Source organism: Panthera leo, chromosome D4 (assembly GCF_018350215.1).
Source record: "Panthera leo isolate Ple1 chromosome D4, P.leo_Ple1_pat1.1, whole genome shotgun sequence".
Lineage (NCBI taxonomy): Eukaryota > Metazoa > Chordata > Mammalia > Carnivora > Felidae > Panthera > Panthera leo.
In genome coordinates, this window is record NC_056691.1 from 1,050,507 (window position 1) to 1,070,643 (window position 20,137).

The following is a 20,137-nucleotide window of genomic DNA, read 5'->3' on the forward strand; positions in this document are numbered from 1 at the left end:
TGGAAGGCGGGCAGCAACTGGGCTGGCCTTCCCTGACCTTGGCCTCGGCAAGGCAGCGGGGAGACCAGTCCTGGGGTGAGCAAGGTCGTGGGCTGCATCCCAGGGCTTCCTGAGTCAGAGTGGGGGGCGGTGCTCTGCGTTCCCTGAAGGACGCGTTGATGTTGAGCCTTGGGCTTTCCTGTCTGGCTGAGCTGCTTCCTGCCGCTGCCCTTGGAAGAAGGGGCCTTCGTGGCCCACGGGTCTCTGGGGGAAGAATGCAGCCCACTCCTCCGGAAGGGAATGCCCAGGTGGGCACCAGTGCTGCCGGAGCCTCCCTAGGCCACAGGCCTGGCCCTGTGCCCTGGCTGACTCTCCGTCCCTCCTGGAATAAGGAAAATGGCACTTGGGGACATTGACTTGCCGAGCTGGAGCAAGTCAGAGGCATCACCATCTGTGCGGTGTAACCGACACAGGAACTGCCCGCATTCAAAGCGCACAACCTGACGTTTCCACACGCGTCCGTACCTGTGAAACGGTCTCCCGGTCACGACAGTGAGCCGCCCGGCATCCCAGACCGCCGGGTAGTGTGCGTCTCCCGGAACTCTGTAGATGGAGCGGCAGATGAGGACCTTCCCTCATGTCCATCTGCTTCCACCCTGCACGGTGTTTCCAGAGCCATCCGTGCGGTTGGCAGGCGTTCTCTTTCCCTCGGTGTTCTGGAAAGCTTTGTGTCGAGTTGATATCATTTCTTGCCTAATGTTGGACAGAATTCGCCAGAGAGGCTTTGTAAGCCTAGAGTTTTCTCTGTGGAAAAATGTTTAAGTGCACGCTTTTCTTGTGCTTGGCATCGACGGAGCTGCTTAGATCCGTGGATTTATAGCTTCTATTAAGTCAGGAAACACTTTGGCCATGATTTCCTCAAGCATTTCCTGCTCAATCCCTTTTTTTGGCCTGCAGTTATATACACGGGGAGTCCAGGTACATGCACACTGTGCCGCTGGGTTTTTCCACATCCCGCTATCTCTGTGATTCGGTCGGGATGGCTTCTGTTGCCCCCAGCGGATCCGCTCCTGGAAGACAGTCGTGCGCGTCCCCGTCTCTGCTGACCTTGTGCACGGAGTAGGACGTGGGCCCGCAGCTTCCCTGGTCTGTGCTCTCATCACCGGTTGTGAACGTTGTTCAGGGACGCAGTGACGCTGCGTGTAAACGGGGGCTTCCTGGGACCTGAGCAGGGCTCCCCGTGGGTCCCCCGTGGGGACCGCATGGCCCAGCCCGCACCCGTGCCATGCCCTCCAGCGGCTCCTCCTCGGTCTCGTGGCGCCCTCTCGCGTGCGCTGAGCCATCCTTGGGGGCCCTGCAGCGCTCTGCTCCCTGACGGGCTCTCCTTCCAGCGCTCTGCCTGGTGACCGCCACCTCCTGTTCTCCTGGACTGTCACCCGGGTCCCTGTCCCGCTGGACAGGGGGACACACACACACACACACACACACAGTGCGCGCAGTGCCGGTTCCCACCTGCTGGGGGCGCTGTGCTCTGCCGCCCGGTGGAGGCTGTCTCTCCACCCTGACCAGAGGCAGGACAGCCTGAGGTGGGGTTGCGGAGGCTGCACCTGGTGCGGGTCGACCCGCTGGACCCAGGGAGGCCTCGCCTGCCGCCCGCATTCCAGCCACGCGTTGGCAGGGCTGTGTCCTGACTGTCTGCTGGAACTTGAGTTTGTCTCCGAACGGCGAGCACAACGCAGGCTGGAAATCTTGGTATTTCCCACCCCACCCCCCCCTCCCCCCACCACTGCGTCAAGCTATTGGGAGCGTGGCAGCCAGGGTGTGCGTCCTGCTGTGGCCTGGTGTCCCTTAGGGAAAGGTCCGCTCGGGAGCAGTCCCGCCACACGGAAGCCAGCTACGCAGGTGGCAGGTGCCGTAGGCAGAGCTGGTGCGTCAGGACTTTGCCCTGAGGTCTTCCGGCCCTGAAGCGCCGCGGAGGGGAGGGCCAGGCCCTGGATGCCTGTTGGGTTTTGTGTGAGAGCCAGAGGGAGCTGCGTCTCCACTGGTGGTCTTTAGCCTTGTCTCTCGGGGGAGGAGGGGAGGGGGTGCAGAAACTGCTTGCTGGCCGCTGGGCTGACTGTGGGCGTGAGCCCTGGGCGCCGCGTCTGGGGGTGTTGGGAGGGTGCCCGCCGGCTCTCTGCACACCGGGTGCGACCCTGACTCCGAGGCGTCAGTCCTGGCCCTCGAGCAGCCCCTGTGCTCCCTCCGCCTGTGGCCGTGACCCTTGCAGGGTTGGCCGCGCTGGGCGGGGCCCTAAGCTGCCCTTACACCCGCTAACTTTGGAGCCGGCCTGGCATCCTGGCATCCGCGGAGCCCGCGGTTTCATGCTCCCTCTCCCACCGTGTTGTTTCAGGACCCCCACTTCTAACGTGATGGGCAGGAAGGAGACTTTCGGCCAGTCCCTCTCACGCCGGCTTCTGGCCTGAGCCACCGACCGTGACCCGGAAGGAGTGCAGCCAGCAAGGAGCCGGGTGCAGAGCCCTCACTGGGGACCTGGGGCCAGGTAAGTGGGGCATGAGGAAGGTTTTGGGGGAATGTCATCTCCCCTGGCCCAGCCCCACCCTCCCAGACTGGCACCTGACTCCCTCTCCTCCAGGAGAGGTGGGAGGTGAAAGCAGGAAGTAGCTCCAGGGTGCTCTGGTTGGGAGGGGGGGTGGAATCTGGAGCAAAGCCCTGGCCTCCTTGGCCCCGGGTCTGTGGAAGGTGCCTGATCACCTGTTAGACACGCAGCCCCAGTGATACCAAGGAGGGTCCCTTCAGAACTATATCATGGGGTACACAGCACCCAGAAGCCAGAGCACCTCGCAGACTGCTGGTGACCTCATGACCGTGACTTTTGTGCATGTGGTTTAAATGTATTGAGCAGTGGCTGGCTTCACACTGGGCACTCCTTCTCTCCCTCCTCCCTTCCCTCCTCCCTTCTCCCCCTCCTCCCTTCCCTCCCTCTTCCCTTTTCTCCTTCTCTTCTTCTTCCCTTCCCCCTTCCCTCCCTCCCCCCTCCACTCTTCCTTCTCTCCCTCCTTCTCTCCTTTCCTTCCTCCCCTCCTTTCTTCTTCTTTCCCTCTCTGTCTCTTCTCCTTCCTTTTTTTTTTTGATGTAAAAAAATTTTATTTTAAAAATAAAATGTTTTCCATTTGGTATTCTCTAAAAGTCTGTCTGGATAGGGCCTAGCTGGAGCTGTGTGGGCTGTTCACTCCACACTCAGTCCCCTCCCACCTCCTCCCTTCTCTGGGGGGACATGCCTGTGCCCATGGACTGGTCCATGCCTGGCTGGCACTGACCCTGCTCATTTCCTCCCACAGGAAGCCCCTGGCTGGTCCCCCACAGAGCTCAGCTTTGAGGATGGAGTCAGGAGAGGGGTCCTCAACAGCCCCGACCCCCACTGCTGCCCTGGCGGAGCCGAACATCGGGCCTGGCTGCTCTTCCCCGGGGCTGCCAAGGGCAGCCCCAGGGAAGTTCCAAGCACTGCCCCTTGGGCCCAGAGCCCCCCGCAAGGACCCTGACCCCGGGAGTCCCGGCAGCCCGACCGCAGGGGACAGGCCCCCGGATGCAGGCCCCGCGGGGGACCCCAGTGGTGGCGCTAAGATCCCTAATCGCGACAGTGGGATCGACAGTCCATCCTGCAGCGTGGCCGGCGAGCACTTTCCCTGTGAGGAGGGTGGTGAGGCTGGCCTGGGCCCCGTGGTCCCGGGGCTACACCCAGAGGCAGCCGCAGAAGGTGGGGCCCTGCGGGAGGAGGCCGACAGCGATGATGTGGGCGAAGGTAGCGGTGAGGAGCCAGACACCGAGAACAGCCCGCCGGGGGCCCGTGCGGACACAGCCAAGGTAGGCCACCCCGTCTCCAGGCAGCAGGGGTCTTCTGAAGGGTCTTGAGGGTCACGGTGGCATCGCTCCCGCCTGGTTCCAGTAGTGGCTGCACGTCAGCACGTCAGACAGGCCCTGCAACAGGTCAGTGGGCAGGGCAGGGGCCCCAACACCTCAGGCGGCAACCTCACTGCCGAGCCTAGGTTAACATGTCCACACGGTGGCACGGGGACCCCACCCCCGGTGGCCGTGACGGTGGGTCTCGGTGCCAATGGAACCACCGCCACACCCTTCACCAGGACTGGCTGCCCGCCTGGCAGAGCCCCTGTGAGGAAGGCAGCATGAGTGTCCCCTGTGCTAGGAATGGGGAGCCCCAAGGTCACCGTGGAGCATGGCAGGGGCGGGAGGGGAGCCTGGGCACAGGAGCCGAGCCCTGTGCAGATGCTCCGGGAAGGAGATATGCCCACAACATGGCGGGTGTGCTGTGACAGACCCGCCTGTGTCCTGTCAGCATCTCGGGCTCTGGGCGCCGTGCGGGGACGTGTGGGGATGGGGAGTTGAAGCGGGGGGCCCTTGGCTCTGAGAGACGCCTGTGCGTGGGGAGGGTGCGACCGGGTCCTACGAGAAGCCCAGGTGACCCAACCTGCTGGCCCTGGTTGAGGTAACCCCCGACCTTCTGGCCCCGGTGGAGGGGACCCCCGACCTGCTGGCCCCGGTGGAGAGCCTACTGGCTAACGTGACCGAGACAGAAGACAGGCCTGGAGGGCGAGGGGCCACCACGTGCCCTCGCTGTTGTGAGCCAACTTTTTGGGGGCAGGCGGGGGCTGTGGTTTAATCTAGGTTTTGTTACTGTTCGGGTGTGGTAATGCCAGCGCGTCAGGAGGCGGCAGCCGTTGAAAAAGATGGTGGGGAGTCCGGCTGGCTCGGCCAGTAGAGCACGTGAGTCTTGATGTCCAGGTTGTGCGTCAGGCCCCACACTGAGCGTGGAGCTTACTTAAAAACGGATGGTTTGTTACTTATAGTTCCCAAGAAGAGGAGCAGGCCGGGCCACGGGGCCACACGGGCAGGACCAGAGTGGGTCAAGAGGCAGAGGGGGTGAAAACTGTGGCAAGTACACATTGTGGTTTCTGTGGGAAGGAACGGGAGAAGCAGGGTGAGCAAGTTTGGATTGGCCAACTTGAATGACCTTAGTGTGCCCTGGGCACAGACGCGTTCCCAGATGTCTGGATCAGCGTGGCCTGGCTTGCATGTGAAAGACACGATTGCACGTGGGTCCTTTATATCTGCAAGAAACAGCCAGACCTGGGAGGTGCCCTTGCTGTGGGGTCAGCAAGGTCCCAAGATGTCCAAACACCTGAAATACAGAAAATAGGGGCATCTGGGTGTCTCACTTCGTCTCAGGTCACGATCTCCCCATTTGGGAGTTTGAGCCCCACGTGGGGCTCTCCTTCAGATCTCTGTCCCCCTCCCTCTCTGCCCCTCCCCCACTCGTGCGTGCGATGTCTCTTTCTATGTCAGAAATAAATAAAATGTTAAAAAAAATTCAATGCAGAAAATAAATGATGTGGTTACTAAGGACCACACCACCTGTGGCTCTCAAGGTGTGTCCCGGGTGCTGGGAGCAGGTGCAGACCCCAGGCTTGTCCCATCCTGCCCACACGGGCTCTGGGGGTGTGCCCGGGGCCAGGGGCTTGCTGGAGAAGGCCCAGGTCTTCGTGTCTCTAATACGGAGATGCCAACACTTCTGGGTTTGTCTGCCTTCTTCATCCTGGGTGTCTGGTTAGAACATCACATACTGGCCCATCCTTGGGGTGAGGCACTGGACCAGAGCCCTGGGACCCTGTGCCTCACGTCCCCCCTCCCAGGTAGAGTGAAGGCATGCTGATGTGGAAGGGTCACACACATCAAGTCAGACTTTATTATGTGGAGGAAGTCCCCGTTTATTCATAGTATGTTGCTTTTATCACAAAGGGTATTGCATTTTATCAAATGCTTCTTCTGTGTCAATTAAGATGATCAGGTGGGGTTTTTCATTCTGTGAATGTTGTGTGTTGAATGTTGATGGATGGAAGCACTCTGGCATCCCAGAATAAATCTCTCTTGGTCATGGCATATGATCCTTTTAGGTAGTGTTGAATGAAATTTGCTACTGTTCTGTTGAGGACTTGAGCATCAGTGTCCTTTAGGGAGGTTGTTCTGTAGTCTCCTTATAAAGTCTTTGAGTGGCTTTGGTATCAGGGTAATGCTGGCCTCACAGAGCTCAGCTATGTTCTCTCCTCTTTATTTATTTTTTTTAAGTTTTTATTTTATTTTGGGGGATGGGGAGAGAGAGAGAGAGAGAGCAAGCACACACACACACAATTGGGGGAGGGGCAGAGAGGGTGGAGGGAGCACGAATCACAAGCAGGACCCTTGATGTCGCCACAGAGTCCCACGCAGGGCTGGATCCCATGAACTGCAAGATTATGACCTGAGTCGAAATCCAGTCAGATGCTTAGCAGACTGAGCCCCCCAGGCACACCTGTTCTCTCCTCTTCAATTCTTTGGAAGCATTTGAGAAAGATTGGTATTAATTTTCCAATGAAATCATCTGGTCCTGGGCTTTTCTTTTTTGGGAAGTTTTTTATTTCTTAGCCAATCTACTTACTCATTGTTGGTCTATTCAGATTTCCTATTTCTTCATGACTCAGTCTTGATGTGTTTCTAGGAATTTATCCATTCTTGTAGGATGTCCAGTTTGTTGGAGTGTAAATGTTAATACCAATCTCTTGTGATCCTTTTTATTTCTGTGACATCAGTTGTAATGTTTTCTCTTTTATTTCTAATATTAGTAATTCGAGTCTTCTCTCTTAGTAATTTAGCTAAGACTTTGTCAATTTTGTTGAGCTTTGCAAAAAACAACCCTTAGTCTTGTTGATTTTTTCCATTGTTTTTCTATTCTGTGTTCCATTTATCTCTGATCTAATCTCTATTATTTCCTTCCTTCTGACTGCTTTGGGTTTAGTGTGTTCTTTTTCTCATCTCTTGAGGTGTAAAGTTAGGTTGTTGATTTGAGTGGAGGGTTCTGTGTATGTCTGCTTGGCGGGTTGGTCTACAGTGTTGTTCACAGCCTCTGTTTCCTCACTGGGACTCTGTCTGCAGGTCCAGTAGGAAAATGGGGTACACAAGGCTCCTACCATCTCTGTGTTGCCGTGTCGCCCTTCAGTTCTATCAAGTTTGCTTCCTATATTCAGGAGCTATGAGGCTTGGTGCATAAACATTTGTGGTTGTGTCTACATTGATCCTTTTATCATTATATCCTATCCCTTGTTCTGTCTTGTAACAGAAGTTCTGTCTTGTCTTTTTCTTTAAAGTCTGTTTTGTCTGATATTAGTGTGCCCACCCCTGCTCTTTCTTTGTCTCTATGTGCATGGAGTATCTTTTCCATCCTTCTCACTTTTAGCCTATGTCTGTCCTTAAATCGAGAGTGAGTGTCTTGTGGACAGCAAGTAGTTACTTGGATAGTATTTTTTTAATCCATTCATCCAGTCCATGTCTTTTGATTGGGGAGTTTAATCCATTTACATTTAAAGTAATTACTGATCGGGAAGGACTTAACCATTGCCATTTTGATCATTGTTTTCTACATGTCTTGTGGATTTTTTGTCCCTTTCCTACTGCCTTCCTTATTTTTCATTGAATTTTTGTAATGGTATGTTTTGATTCCCTACTCATTTCCTTTTGTGTATATTCTGTAGGTATTTTTTTCTGTGGTTACCATTGAAGTTACATAAAACACCATAAGTTATAGCATTCTATTTTAAACTGGTAACAAGTTGACTTTGACTGCAAAAACCACTCCTTTACAGCAGCCCCTCCTCCCCATTCCATTACTGATGTCATGAATTACACATTGATATACTGTTTACCCTTTAGTGTAGATTTCCAGGTTTTTAATGGTTTCTGTCATTTAAATTTTATGCACCAGAATTACAATAATACAGGTTCTATCTGTCCATGTGTTTTCCTTACCAGAGCGCCTGTATTTTTGTACAGCTGTATGACTCTAGCATTTCTTACAGAGCAGGTCTGGTGATAATGAACTCCTCGCCTTTTGTTTGTTTGGGAAACTCTTTTTTAATTTCTTCTTCATTTTTGAAGGACAGCTTTTCTAGATACAGTATTCTTGGTTTACAGGTTTTGATTTCAGCGCCTTTCTGGTCTGCCATCTTGCTGACAAAGGCCACAGGATACTTTGATGTGGCTGCTCCACCGGCTCTGTGGCCAGGGTCTCGGGAGGGCAGAGCTGTCTCTGGGCTGCAGAGGCTCTGAGGGGATTGGCAGGAGCTGCTGTGCCTTCCCCAGAAACCTCCCCGAAAAGTCCCAGGCCTAGCGGTCTCCTCCGGCCCTCCGGGACCCCTGGTCACCCAGCGTCAGAGCCGCCTCCCCAGGGAGCTGATGCTCTTCTCTCTGCAGTGCTCTGAGCCCCAGAAGCTGCTCCACATCGCCCAGGAGCTCCTGCACACAGAGAAAACTTACGTGAGGCGGCTGCACCTACTGGACCAGGTAGCACACGCGGCCGGGCCCTTCTTCATGCATGTGAGGGTGTCTGTGCGTAGTGGCAGAGGCAGAGTCCCCATCTCATGGCGCTGGCCAGGCCTTACGGTTGGAATGTGAGTCGCGTCCAGAGACCCCTCCCTTTCGCTGTCTGAGCCTGGGGCTCTGGGACAGAGGTCTTGTCCTGTCACTGCGGGGTCTTTCTGCCTGGCAGTTGCGTTGTCTCAGCTCGTGAATGGCCTCTGGAAATCTTTCTGCGTAAGTGGCCAGGACAGTGGCTGGCACCTCCCTGTCCCCACAGCAGCACAGGATTTATGGGCACAGCAGGTAAACCCCTGGGGAACTCAGAGAGTGCTAGGTGCTGCTTCTGTCTGTAGCTCACGGAGCAGAGGAAGGAACTCGGGACCTCCCAGGTCCCGTGGCAGGTGGGTGGAGGGAAGATGGCCTGTCCCCATCAGCAGGAGACTGTGTCTGCCTCACCCACACTCCTCAGCCATAAGTTCGCTCGCTGTAAAACCAGAGGTTTGAGCCAGTTTGATGAAGAAAACGGGCAGCAGCAGCCTCTTCCGAACGCCTCACGGGGCAAATGCGGCCGTGCTGTCTGCAGCAGCCCTCGCTCAGCGCCCGCTCTGTGGGCCTCTGCACCCCAGGTTTTCTGCACCCAGCTGGCGGAAGCAGGCATCCCTCCGGAAGTCACCACAGGCATCTTCTCCAACATCTCCTCGATCTATCGTTTCCACGGGCAGTTCCTCCTGCCGGAACTGCAGACACGGATCACGGAGGAGTGGTGAGCGTGGCCCCGGGTCCCTCGGAAGCGGGGGCGGGCATCTCCCCAGGAGCATGACCTCAATGCTGGTGGAGGCTGGGGCCCTGGCGACTCTGTCGTGGTGGTTTTGTGGAATTCTCACGACCAAGCGGCCTCTCAATCTGGTTTGTGTGCCTGAAAGACAAGGAGGCACCTGAGGGCCTGGCTCCTTCCATGCAGTGTCCCCACATCTAGGCTGCCTCACCTGCAAATCAAAGGGACTTTAATACCCACTCAGGGCTTTATGGGATCTCAAACATCGAGTAAACAGTGCTGGCAGGTTCATTTCCCTCCTCATGTATACTCCCCCTTGGCCTTAAAAACTGAGATGTTCCCCCTCGCAGTGCCCCTTGGATCCTCTGCTGCTGCCCCCAGGGGCGGTCCTGTCCCTCTGCCCCTCTGAGCATTCTTAGCAGAGGGTCAGCTCGGCCGTGAGGCATGGCCCCAGACTTGCTATTCTCCACAGCATGTGCCTCCCCCCACTCCCCGCCCCCCGGTTCCGGGTGCTGCTGCTTCGCTCTGGGGCCTCTGCTGCTCCCTCCCTTCTCTGGCGCCCAAGAGCCCACTCTCCAGCTGCAGCCAGGCCACTGAGAGCACAGACGCCAGGAACCTTGACTCGGGTGTCAGGGAGGGTCCCTGGCAGTGGGTCGGTCCTTTGTAAGGATGTACTCCACCTGCAGTGAGGGTTATACAGTCCCCAGGGCCGCTGTCCACACTTGCTTAAAAGTGGGTTTTCTCCTTGAGGATCTAGAAAGACCACATGTGCACAGATACTCCCCAGGGGCTTGCCCGCCTGCCTTCACAGGTGGCCAGCCTTTGAGCGATGTCCCCTGGTGCACGGTCCAGTGATGCCACAGTGGATGGCTCTCTGCACTTGCTTTCTGATCATCTCTTTAGGATCAGTTCCCCACAGTTCCAAGGTCAAAGGCTGTTGATCTCTTTTTCCTCCTGAAGTTCATTTTCAGATCCCCGTCCATGCCGTTTTCAGCACTGCACTCCTTCCCCTTCTTAGGCCAGTGCCTGCTCAGCCCCTTGTTCCTAAAATCTGCTCATCTAACGGCTGAAATGGGGTTTCACGGATGCTCTTTGATGAGTGCCTGTCATTTGAGCGGTCACGTCACCGCTGGCACCCCTGGTCTGGAGCAGCGGTCCTGTGCCTGCACTGTCGAAGGGCCCATACGATCCTCTCGTTTACCTTGTGTAACCTGCTGTTTCCCAGCCCATGGGATATGGGAGGTAGGGTGGAAGTAAGGCTCAGAGAGGGTGACCGGTGTGCCCACCATCACACAGAGCTGGGAGCTGGGCTGTTGGCCCACAGATTCCTGGTGACTCCCTGTCCTACCTCTGGCCCCTTGCCCAAGCTGTTTCTCGGACAACCTGTCTCCCCCGCACAGGGACACGAACCCCCGGCTTGGAGACATCCTGCAGAAGCTGGCCCCGTTCCTCAAGATGTACGGCGAGTACGTCAAGAACTTCGACCGCGCTGTGGAGCTGGTGAGCACCTGGACCCAGCGCTCACCGCTGTTCAAAGAGATCATCCAAGGCATACAGGTAGGGCAGCCGCCTGGCTGCAGCATGGCGCTGGGTCGCATGCTGGCACAGGGAAGTTCAGTGAAACAGCAGGATGCGTCCAGAAGCTCTACGCAGTAACCACGGGACGTGAACCCTAGTTGTCATTTCACAGGAGGGAAGCATGCCTCAGAGAGGGGTGTGATGTGTTTCTGGGTAGATTCTGGGTCCAGTGCCCGTGTCTCCCACTCACCAGCCACGCAGGCATGGAGGGAAATGTGTATCGGTCTTCCTTCTGTCTTTCTGCAAGCCGCCCGGTCACGTCTCTGCTGCAGTAGTCTCTTCTATGTCACGTTTTTTTTGTTTAACAATTTTTCAGATTTTTAATGTTTTTTAATGGAATTTTTTTCTCTCTTTCATTGTATAATTTTTTAAATGTTTATTTTTGAGAGAGAGAAAATGCGCACGTGCACAAGTAGGGAGGGGCAAAGAGGGAGCCACAGAATCCGAAGCAGGCTCCAGGCTCTGAGCTGTCAGCACAGACCCGACGCAGGGCTCGAACTCATGAACCATGAGATGATGACCTGAGCCGAAGTCAGACGCTCAACCGACTGAGCCACCCAGGCGCCCCAGGCTTTTATATGTTAAGAACATCTTCTGTGTCCTACAAGTTATTTTCCTCATTGATCTTTTATTTTTTAATTTTATTAATGTTGTTTGCCATACAAAATTTTTGTTTTTAAGCACTCCCGTTTACTAGTTCTTTTTTTAAAAAGGTTTATTTTGTTTTGGGAGAGAGGGAGAGCACGAGCAGGGGAGGGACAGAGAGAGGAGAGAGAATCCCAAGCAGGTTCCACACTGTTGGAGCAGAGCCCAATGTAGGGCTCAATCTTATAACCTTGGGATCATGACCTGAGCTGAAATCAGGAGTCACACACCCCACTGACTGAGCCACGCAGGTGCCCCTTCACTAGTTTTTAATATATTAATGCTTTAAGAAATCTTCAAAGTAATGCTTACAAATGCATTTCCCATCCCACGGCTATGTTATGTCTTCATTTTAAAAAATTAGAATTGCTATTCCAGAATAGTTTCCAAAAGGATTGTGGTAAGAATCCAGCTTTATCTTTGTGAATAGTTAGCTGCTTGTCCCAACATCTGTTTACCCTGAGCGCCACACTTGGACACCACAGAGTGCATGTGTGTGCACATGCCACACACACACACGCGTGTGTACACATGCATTGACGCACACCTTACTCCACTCTGCATCTTTCCCAGATCCTGCAGCCGTCAGGTCACCTGTGATTTCCTAGTGTACAGTCCGAGATCCCCCTGTGTCCCAGCTTCCCTCCCGCCCCAGAGAGGACAGTGCTGATGCCGAGTCCTTCCTCCCCCCTGGCAGCCACATCCGCCCCAGCTGTCTCCACAGAATACCCCCTCCAGCCTCCCAGGCTGGGCCCGTGGCTGAGCCCCAGCCCCGAGTGACCAGCAGGAACCGGGAGTTTGTGCCGCCTGCATCAGCAGGGTCTGGAGGCCCAGCGGTGGGGCAGGCACTGTCGGCCCGAGCGCCCCCCCGCCCCCGCCCCTGCCGGGAGGATCGTGTTCATGACAGTTGCAGGCCAGTGTTTCTCCAGCCCTGTCGTGTCAAATGAGCCTTTGGAGCTCATTTGAGCTGGAAGCCGTTCTGTTGTGGGCCTTGAGTGGGCACAGGTGACAGGTGGCGAACAGCGGGTGGACAGTGCACCTCCCCTGGCAGGGGCGAGGGGGACTCTGTAAGAGGCAAGCAGGGCCTCAACAGGGGTGCTTCCTCTTCATCTGCGAGGAAGAGGAGGTGGGCAGCAAGGGGAGGGGACCCGAGAGGGGAGCACAGAGGTGGCACTGTGGGAGCAGAGGGCCAGGGGGTAGAGAGCCTGTGAGCCTTGCTGGGCAGGGGCAGGGTAGGGCCTGAGAGCCCACCCCTGCACGCAGGCAGGGTTGCATTTCTATGAGAACACACAGCAGCACTCAGAGAACTCCTGATGTCTGGGAGGGGAGCAGGCCCAGCCCCTGATGGAGTGGGGGAGTTACCAGTGAGGGAAAGAAGCCGTCTGGGTGCAAGGACTCCAGCGAGGACGTGTATAAAGGAGCTAGCACTGGGAGTCTGGGCCCTTGCTCCATTGTGCAGCCTCTCCAAGCCTCAGTTTACCCCGCTGTAAATGTGGTCTGCACTCAGCAGGGTGCAGGTGCTGTGGCGCCATAAGCAGGGATGAGGGCCCAGGGTCCACGCGTGTGTCTGTCGCCCCCACAGAAGCAGGAGGTGTGCGGGAACCTGACTCTGCAGCACCATATGCTGGAGCCCGTGCAGAGGGTCCCCCGCTACGAGCTGCTGCTCAAGGACTACCTGAAGAGGCTCCCCGGAGACGCGCCTGACCGGAAGGATGCAGAAAGTGAGGCTCCTGGGCAGTGGGAGCCGGGGCCCCTGCTGGGAAGCCAAAGAGAGAGAAGAGAGACCGGGACAGAGCAGGGGAGACAGCCAGGCGCCCCCAAGCACAGCTGGAGAAGGGACTGAGTCTCTGAGGACAGAGAACCATCTGCCCCCCCTGCACTGTGAGGGGTGGACACTGGTTCTGGGGAGAGGGCTGCTGGATGCTGGCCAAGCTCAGGCCCCAGGAAGGGGCAGCTCCTGGTCCACAGGCAGTAACTGTGGCGGCAGGGGGAGTGGGGTGCCGGCCCCGGCAGACCCCCCGCAGACCCCCACAAAATGGAGTGTGTCTGCAGGGCCCCACCCTTCCCGAGCAGGGAAAGGGCAGGAGCAGGGCAGCACCTGGTGAGGTCAGGATGTGTGTGTGGCGCCAGCAGGCACCCCGCAGCCTGACTCCACGTCTTCTTCCCGCAGGGTCCCTGGAGCTCATCTCCACTGCCGCCAACCACTCCAACGCCGCCATCCGGAAAATGGTGAGTGTGGGGATCCTGGCAGATGCCTGAGGCCCCACAGCGTGCACACCACCCACACCTCTGCCACGAGCTCTACAGGCCAGCCCCTTACTAACTCTAGGGTTGTTGGTAAGCTGTCTAGTGCCCTGTGCCTCAGTTTCCCCATATGTAAAGTGAGGTCAGTGACAGGACCTGTCTCACTGGGCTGTTGTGGGATCAAATGAGTCACCCTACGTAGAGTGCTCAGAACAGGACCCACCATTCATTCATTCATTCATTCACTCGTTGAAGCTCTGTCTTAGCGCAGGCTGCTGTCACAAAATCCCACAGACGGGCTTACACGACAGTGTGTATGTGGCAGGTCTGAACACTGGAGAGCCCAGATGGAGGCACCTGCAGCTTCTATCCCAGGCTTCTGTCCTGTTCTCGTGTGTCTGCACATGGCAGGCAGATCGTTCTCTCTGGGGTCTCTCATCAGGGTTGTGGCCAAACTTCATCACCTCCAAACACAGCCTAGAGGTGGAGGAGGAGCCCATGCCCTGTTGTGACCCAGGTGGCTCTGTCCCTTGTTTGGCCTGCACAGTGCCTGGGCAGAATTTCTAAGTCCTCATCCAGAGTTGTAGATCGGGGCGGTTCACAGGAGAATCCAAATCCCTGGCCTCGCTGGGAAACCCCATAAGCTCTGCACTGCACCTGTGGTGCCATCTGGGTGAGCCTGTGCCATCAGCTGGCCCTAGGGTCTCCCAATCCTGAGACCTAATTTATTTTCACATGGGCACTGTTGTTTTTGAGAGGAAAAGGAGTGAAATATTTGTTCGACCCCACGTCTCTCACTGTGAGAAAGGAGAGGCAGCTGCTGGTTCCCATAGGTGCTGTGTTGCAGTCCAGCCCCACATCCTTACCTGCCTGTCCCCAGTTTGCTCTGGGGCCCCAGGGACAGATCAGTCAGAGATCAGGCCCACTGTGGGGTGCCCACCGCAACCTACACACAGGTTACATTTCACCCTGGGTCCTTTTTGTCTAATTTCCCTTTCTGCCTCCCCACTAAATGTGGTGGAGGCCAAAGAGAACTCCATGGTCACAAGCTAACATGGAGCCTGTGGACGTTTGGGGGAGTGCCCACAGGTTTCCATCTCTGAGGGGCGTAGACGAGGCCTCCTCCTTGGTGGACTCCTGCCCCACCTGTAGCACACCTGCAGCGGTTCTCTCCCCTAGTCTGGTGAGGTCTCTGCTTGCCAGGGGTGGCCGGTGGTGTGGGGTCCTGGTCTGACCCCAGGGCATGGCATTAGGGAATTATCAGTGTGTGCTCACGGGAGCCTCTCCACACTTGTACCAGGCCCTACCCCCGCTCAACCTGGACCACTGCCCTGGCTTCTCTCAGCCTGAGAGTCTCCCCTGTTTTGATCCACACTTCTCCAGCTCAGAGCTTTCTATGGGGCACCTGTTTCGTCACTCTCTATTCAGAATCTTCTGGCCTGCTACTGCCTCCAAGGTGCACACCAGCTTTCCCACACGCCACGTATATACACAGCCCCTCAGTACACACCAGTTGCATGCCCAGTCCCCCAGTACATGCCAGGTACACGCCCAGCCCCCCAGTACATGCAAGGCCCTTTGGCCATGCCCTGCCTGCTCTGCTTACTCTCTATGCTGGCTCCCCCTTTTACCCCTACACCCACATCTGCCACCTGTGTTTGTACCAGAGACAGAGGGCTAGCCAAACCAGCCTGCTTCCGAGGTGTGCAGGCTGAGGTTGGCCAGGTCTCCGGGCAGCCGTTGCTGTGGCCTGGCAGGTCCAGGCTCTGTGTCACTGAGTTGAGGTTCCTGCAGGCTCAGCTCTGCCTTCTGCTGCATTCATTCCTTTGGTCCCAGCTCTAGCCCTGGTGCTGGCAGCGCAGGGCAGGGCCCATGGCCTCTCGGCTCAGAGCTGGGGCCACAGGTTGCCAACCCTTTCCTATCACAACCCGCGTGGCCATGTGACCACCCAAGCAGTCTTGAGGCCAGACGAAGATGACCTCCAGCCCGCAGAGGTCTGGCGTCTTGACGGCCCTGGGCCACATGGTCTGAGAGGAACAGGAAACCAGGCAAGGTTACCACAGGCAGTGATGACGGTCCAGGGCAAAAGCTGCAGCCACCGGAAATACCTCCTCTGACCACAGAGGGACCGGGGGTGCAGCGTAGAGGTCATGAGAGGGCCAGTCCCTGTTCTCTAGCAGAAACACCTTCAGAAACTCACTTGACTTCTCCATGCCTCAGTTTCCTTGTCTAAACTGGGATAAAATGACACCTACGTCATAGGGTCCGTGCTGGAATTGAGGAGCCCAGCCTGGCCCATCGCAGTGGTGTTAGTGGCTGTTATTTGTCGTTCTCTGCGGGGCGACTTCATTTCATTCTTTAACGCCCAGCCTGAGTGGCACCTGGCGTGTCCCTCCCACCTCTTCATCGGCATGCTTGCTGCCCCATCTTGGTTCTGGGCCGCACCTGCAGGGTGGCCACCACGGGCCCTTTGGTCCCTGTGCCCATGTGGCGGCCTAAGCCCTGTGTCTGTCACAGGAGAAAATGCACAAGCTGTTGGAGGTGTATGAGCGACTTGGTGGCGAGGAGGACATCGTCAACCCCGCCAACGAGCTCATCAAGGAGGGCCACATCCTAAAGCTGTCTGCCAAGAACGGCACTGCCCAGGACCGCCACCTCTTCCTGGTGAGGCCCCTCCCAGCCGAGCTCCCTGCCGCAGAGCCCCGCCCCCACCACGCCCCGGCCGCAGAGCCACGCCCTTCCCGCCACGCCCCAGCCATAGAGCCACGCCCCTTCTCGACACGCCTCCGCCGCAGAACCCCAACCAGACCGACAGAGCCCCGCCCAGCCCAGCTCCCTGCTGCAGAGCTCCGCCCAGCCCTCCCAGGAGCCCCGCCCCCACCACGGAGCCCCGCCCCCACCACGGAGCCCCGCCTACCGGCCGCACCTTGCAGCAGAGCCCCGCCCAACCCCACAGGGAACCACGCCCCTGCCCTTCCCGCCACGGGGCGCCCCCCTTCCCCTGCCGCAGAACCCCCAACTTGACCGACAGAGCCCAGCCCAGCCCGCCGCAGAGCCCCTGCCACAGAGCCACTGCTACAAAGCCACACCCCCCGCCACAGAACCCCAAACTGCCGGACAGAACCTAGCCACGGAGCCACGCCATAATCACCACGCCCCCGCCAGGCCCCCAGCCATAGAGCCACATCTGTCGCAGGCTCACGCTATACCTGGCACGCTCCGGCTCTGCCCGCCTTGCTCGCACCCAGCACTGCCGCCCACGGAGCCACGCCCCTGCCACAGAACCCCGCCCCCACCACAGAACCGCGTTCTGCCCCACAGAGAGCCACACCCGCCATCATAGAACCACGCCCCCTGCCCGCCCTCTCCACAGGGCCACCCCCTGCCTGTCACGCCCCCCACCACAGAACCCCATCCTGACCAAGAGCCCCGCCCCCCGGCATGAGGCCACGCCCGCCGCGGGTTCACGCCCCTGGCCCCGCCCTTCCTAGCACGCCCTTCCTAGAGCCACGCCCTTCCTAGCACGCCCTCCCCGCCCCCTCGGCCAAAGAGCACGTCCCACCCACCATGCTCCCCGCCCTGCCCTCCACGGAGCCACGCCCAGCCCAGCCGCAGGGCCTTGCCAAGCCACCTCTCTGTAGTGCCTCCTTTGTGGGGGTACAGGCACCCCTCACCCGGTGCCTGTCCCTGTTGCAGTTCAACAGCATGATCCTTTACTGTGTGCCCAAGCTGCGGCTCATGGGCCAGAAGTTCAGTGTCCGGGAGAAAATGGACATTTCGGACCTCCAGGTGGGTGAGCCCCTCCCTCTCACCTGCTTCCCTGGCAGGACATGGGACAGGGGGGCGGGGACACCAAGCTCTGCTGGAGCGTCACCACTGTGCACCTGGTCCCTCACCCACTTCTTGAGCTTCTCTGTGCTCCAGGTATGGCCTAAACATTTCTGGGGGCCACTCAGCCTGGCAGTGTGGGCAGGATCCTTGTCTCTGTACTTGGCCTGCCTGCTAGGGTGCTGCTGGTCTGTTTGCAGGATGAAGGACAGCCCCAGAACCTGGGCCACCTCTGTCCCTGTGAGGTTGATGCTCAAGGCCCATTTAGGGACCCGAAGGTGAAGCTTGGGGAGAACGTGGACAGGGTGCTCTCCCTGCTTGGTCCCTGGTCCCCTGGTTCCCTGGTCCCATACTGTCTCCTCTCCTGCACAGTCTTGGAATCCACATGAGGTTCTGAAGGCCTAAGGTCCAGACGACCTGTTGTGCTTGCTGTCCTGTGCTCCCCAAGCCCCTCTGTGTCCTGGCACAGGAGCCACAGGGGCTGGAACCAGTGCCCTTTCCTGTGGGGGAGGGCTCTGAATTAACCAGCGCTCTGAAAATACTAAATCAAAAGAATTTTTTTTTTATTTTTATTTTTTAACATTTATTTATTTTGGAGACAGAGAGCATGAACAGGGGAGGGTCAGAGAGAGAGGGAGACACAGAATCTGAAACAGGTTCCAGGCTCCGAGCTGTCAGCACAGAGCCTGACACAGGGCTCGAACCCACGGACGGCGAGATCATGACCTGAGCCGAAGTCGGACGCCCAACCGACTGAGCCACCCAGGAGCCCCAAAAGAATTTTTTTTAAGTTATTTACTTATTTTGAGAGAGAGGGAGAGACAGAATCCCAAGCAGGCTTCACGCCCAGGCTCGATCCCATGAACCGTGAAATCATGACCGGAGCTGAACCCAGGAGTCGGATGCTTAGCCAACTGAGCCACCAGGCACCCCTGACTAAATCAAGTGCTTAATCAGTTTCATGAGGTGAAGGTTTGCCTTAATGATTCAAGAAAATATACCTCTTAGAATTCTTTGAATCCAGGCTTAAGAAAAAGAGTTAAAAGTAAAAACTACAGAAAAAAAACACATTTTTCTACTTTTTACAAGAACTCATTTTGTAATGTTTCTGTGTAAGGAATCAGTGGCATATAATTAACTAGACATGTTAACCCTGAAGTTGTCAACCTTGGAGCATTTGGGAAATTCTTGCTATGAGGCCCAACCCCAGATTCTGGTTAGGCCCGTGTTTCCCTAAAGCTGGGTTGTAGTTCTAACGCTGGTGGGCCCGAGGGTCTTAGTTAGGGGTGGGGTATCAGAGGGATGAGGGTGACTTCCCATCACGGGCGCTGGCAGAGTGGTAGAGATCCTCCGGCTCCTTCCGAGATTCCCATTCTTCTCCCAGGGGCAGTGCCTGCAGGTGCTTTGGTGGGGAAAGGTTCCCCTCATCAGGGGCTGGTGGCTGACTTCCTGGGAAGCCCCACAGACAGGAGGGCTTGGCCGGCACAGTTCCAAGCACAGGAGACGAGAGGTCCTAGCCCTGTCTGGGCAGGACAGCGGTCCGCCCTCCTGCATGGACCAGCTCCCCTAGTGTCCCACCCACTAGGTCACCTCTGCCCCCTCTCAGGAAAGACCCCCAGTCTGAGAGCATGAGCCTGCTGCTCAGGGCCTGCTAAGTAACCAGTGGTTTTGTTTTGCCCTTGGCCCTGTGTCTCTAGGTGCAGGATATCGTCAAGCCAAACGCGCCCCACACTTTCGTCATAATGGGAAGGAAGCGGTCCCTGGAGCTGCAGACTCGGTAAGGGTGGCTGTCCCAGCCTCTGCTGCTGTGGGAACAGCTTTGACCTGAGATTTTAGCAGACAGCTTTCTTTTTCTGATCGGGATAACCTTGTGACGTGTTGTTTTGGGCTTATGTTATTCGCTTATTTGTGGTTTACAATGTAACAGCTCTAAGGGGAAGTTGGTGAAAATTGAGCGGCTGTCTTCCTCCTCTTCTGCACCCCAGCAGACACTCTTAATCATCTTGGAGGTGTCTTTCCGGAACTTCTGGGTGTATGAACGTGTACTGAGTTTTAAAATCGCACATGGTTATTTATTATATAGCCCGTTCTGCCCCTTGCTGTAAGAAATCATTTCATATCCGAGCCCCGTTTCCATAAGCAGCATAATTCTCTGTTATGGGCAGTGGCCAGCTCCTGCTGACAGGCACCTAGGCTCTTCCTGCATCTTGATACTGTAGAAAGTGCTAGAAGCAGCGTCCTTGTGCCAGCTCTGTGCGTGTTTGTCAGCCTGTCTTTCAGGAAGTTTCCTGAAGTAGAATTCATTGGTCAGACAGTAGCACATCTGCTTTAGGCTTTGGTGGCTGTTGTCACCCTACCCTGTAACTGATGCCAGGCTTGTGCTCTGAGGGGCAGGAGCATACAGGAGATCCCACCTCTCGTTTCCATGAGCAACGTGAGATCTTTGTAACAACTGTTGTGGTCCAGGGAGGCGTTGATTTACATTCACTGCGGGGGGATCTGCATACCACACCTGGCCATATGTGATCCTGTCTAGACACATCTGACCCTATGTGGCCACACCTGACTGCACCTAGACATACCTGGGCACAGCTGACTCCTCCCGACACATTTGACTCCACCTGGCCACCCCTGCCTGCACCTGGCCACCCTGCCCCACCTGGACACACCTGCCCCCCCCCCCAA

General features: G+C 56.7%; 1 protein-coding gene across 4 annotated transcripts in view; it reads left to right on the top strand.

Moving 5' to 3' along the window:
• The window catches only part of FGD3 (FYVE, RhoGEF and PH domain containing 3), a 51,007-nt gene that overhangs the window by 20,721 nt on the left and 10,149 nt on the right, over positions 1–20,137 (top strand). For all 4 annotated transcript variants that reach the window (XM_042914248.1, XM_042914247.1, XM_042914249.1 and 1 more), the window contains exons 2-11: positions 2,372–2,521; positions 3,321–3,843; positions 8,278–8,367; positions 9,009–9,145; positions 10,558–10,714; positions 12,963–13,101; positions 13,551–13,609; positions 16,142–16,288; positions 17,321–17,413; positions 19,150–19,229. In XM_042914248.1, the coding sequence (XP_042770182.1) occupies positions 3,361–3,843; positions 8,278–8,367; positions 9,009–9,145; positions 10,558–10,714; positions 12,963–13,101; positions 13,551–13,609; positions 16,142–16,288; positions 17,321–17,413; positions 19,150–19,229 (1,385 nt within the window). In that variant the 5' untranslated portion in view covers positions 2,372–2,521; positions 3,321–3,360. The remainder of the gene's footprint in view (positions 1–2,371; positions 2,522–3,320; positions 3,844–8,277; positions 8,368–9,008; positions 9,146–10,557; positions 10,715–12,962; positions 13,102–13,550; positions 13,610–16,141; positions 16,289–17,320; positions 17,414–19,149; positions 19,230–20,137) is intronic.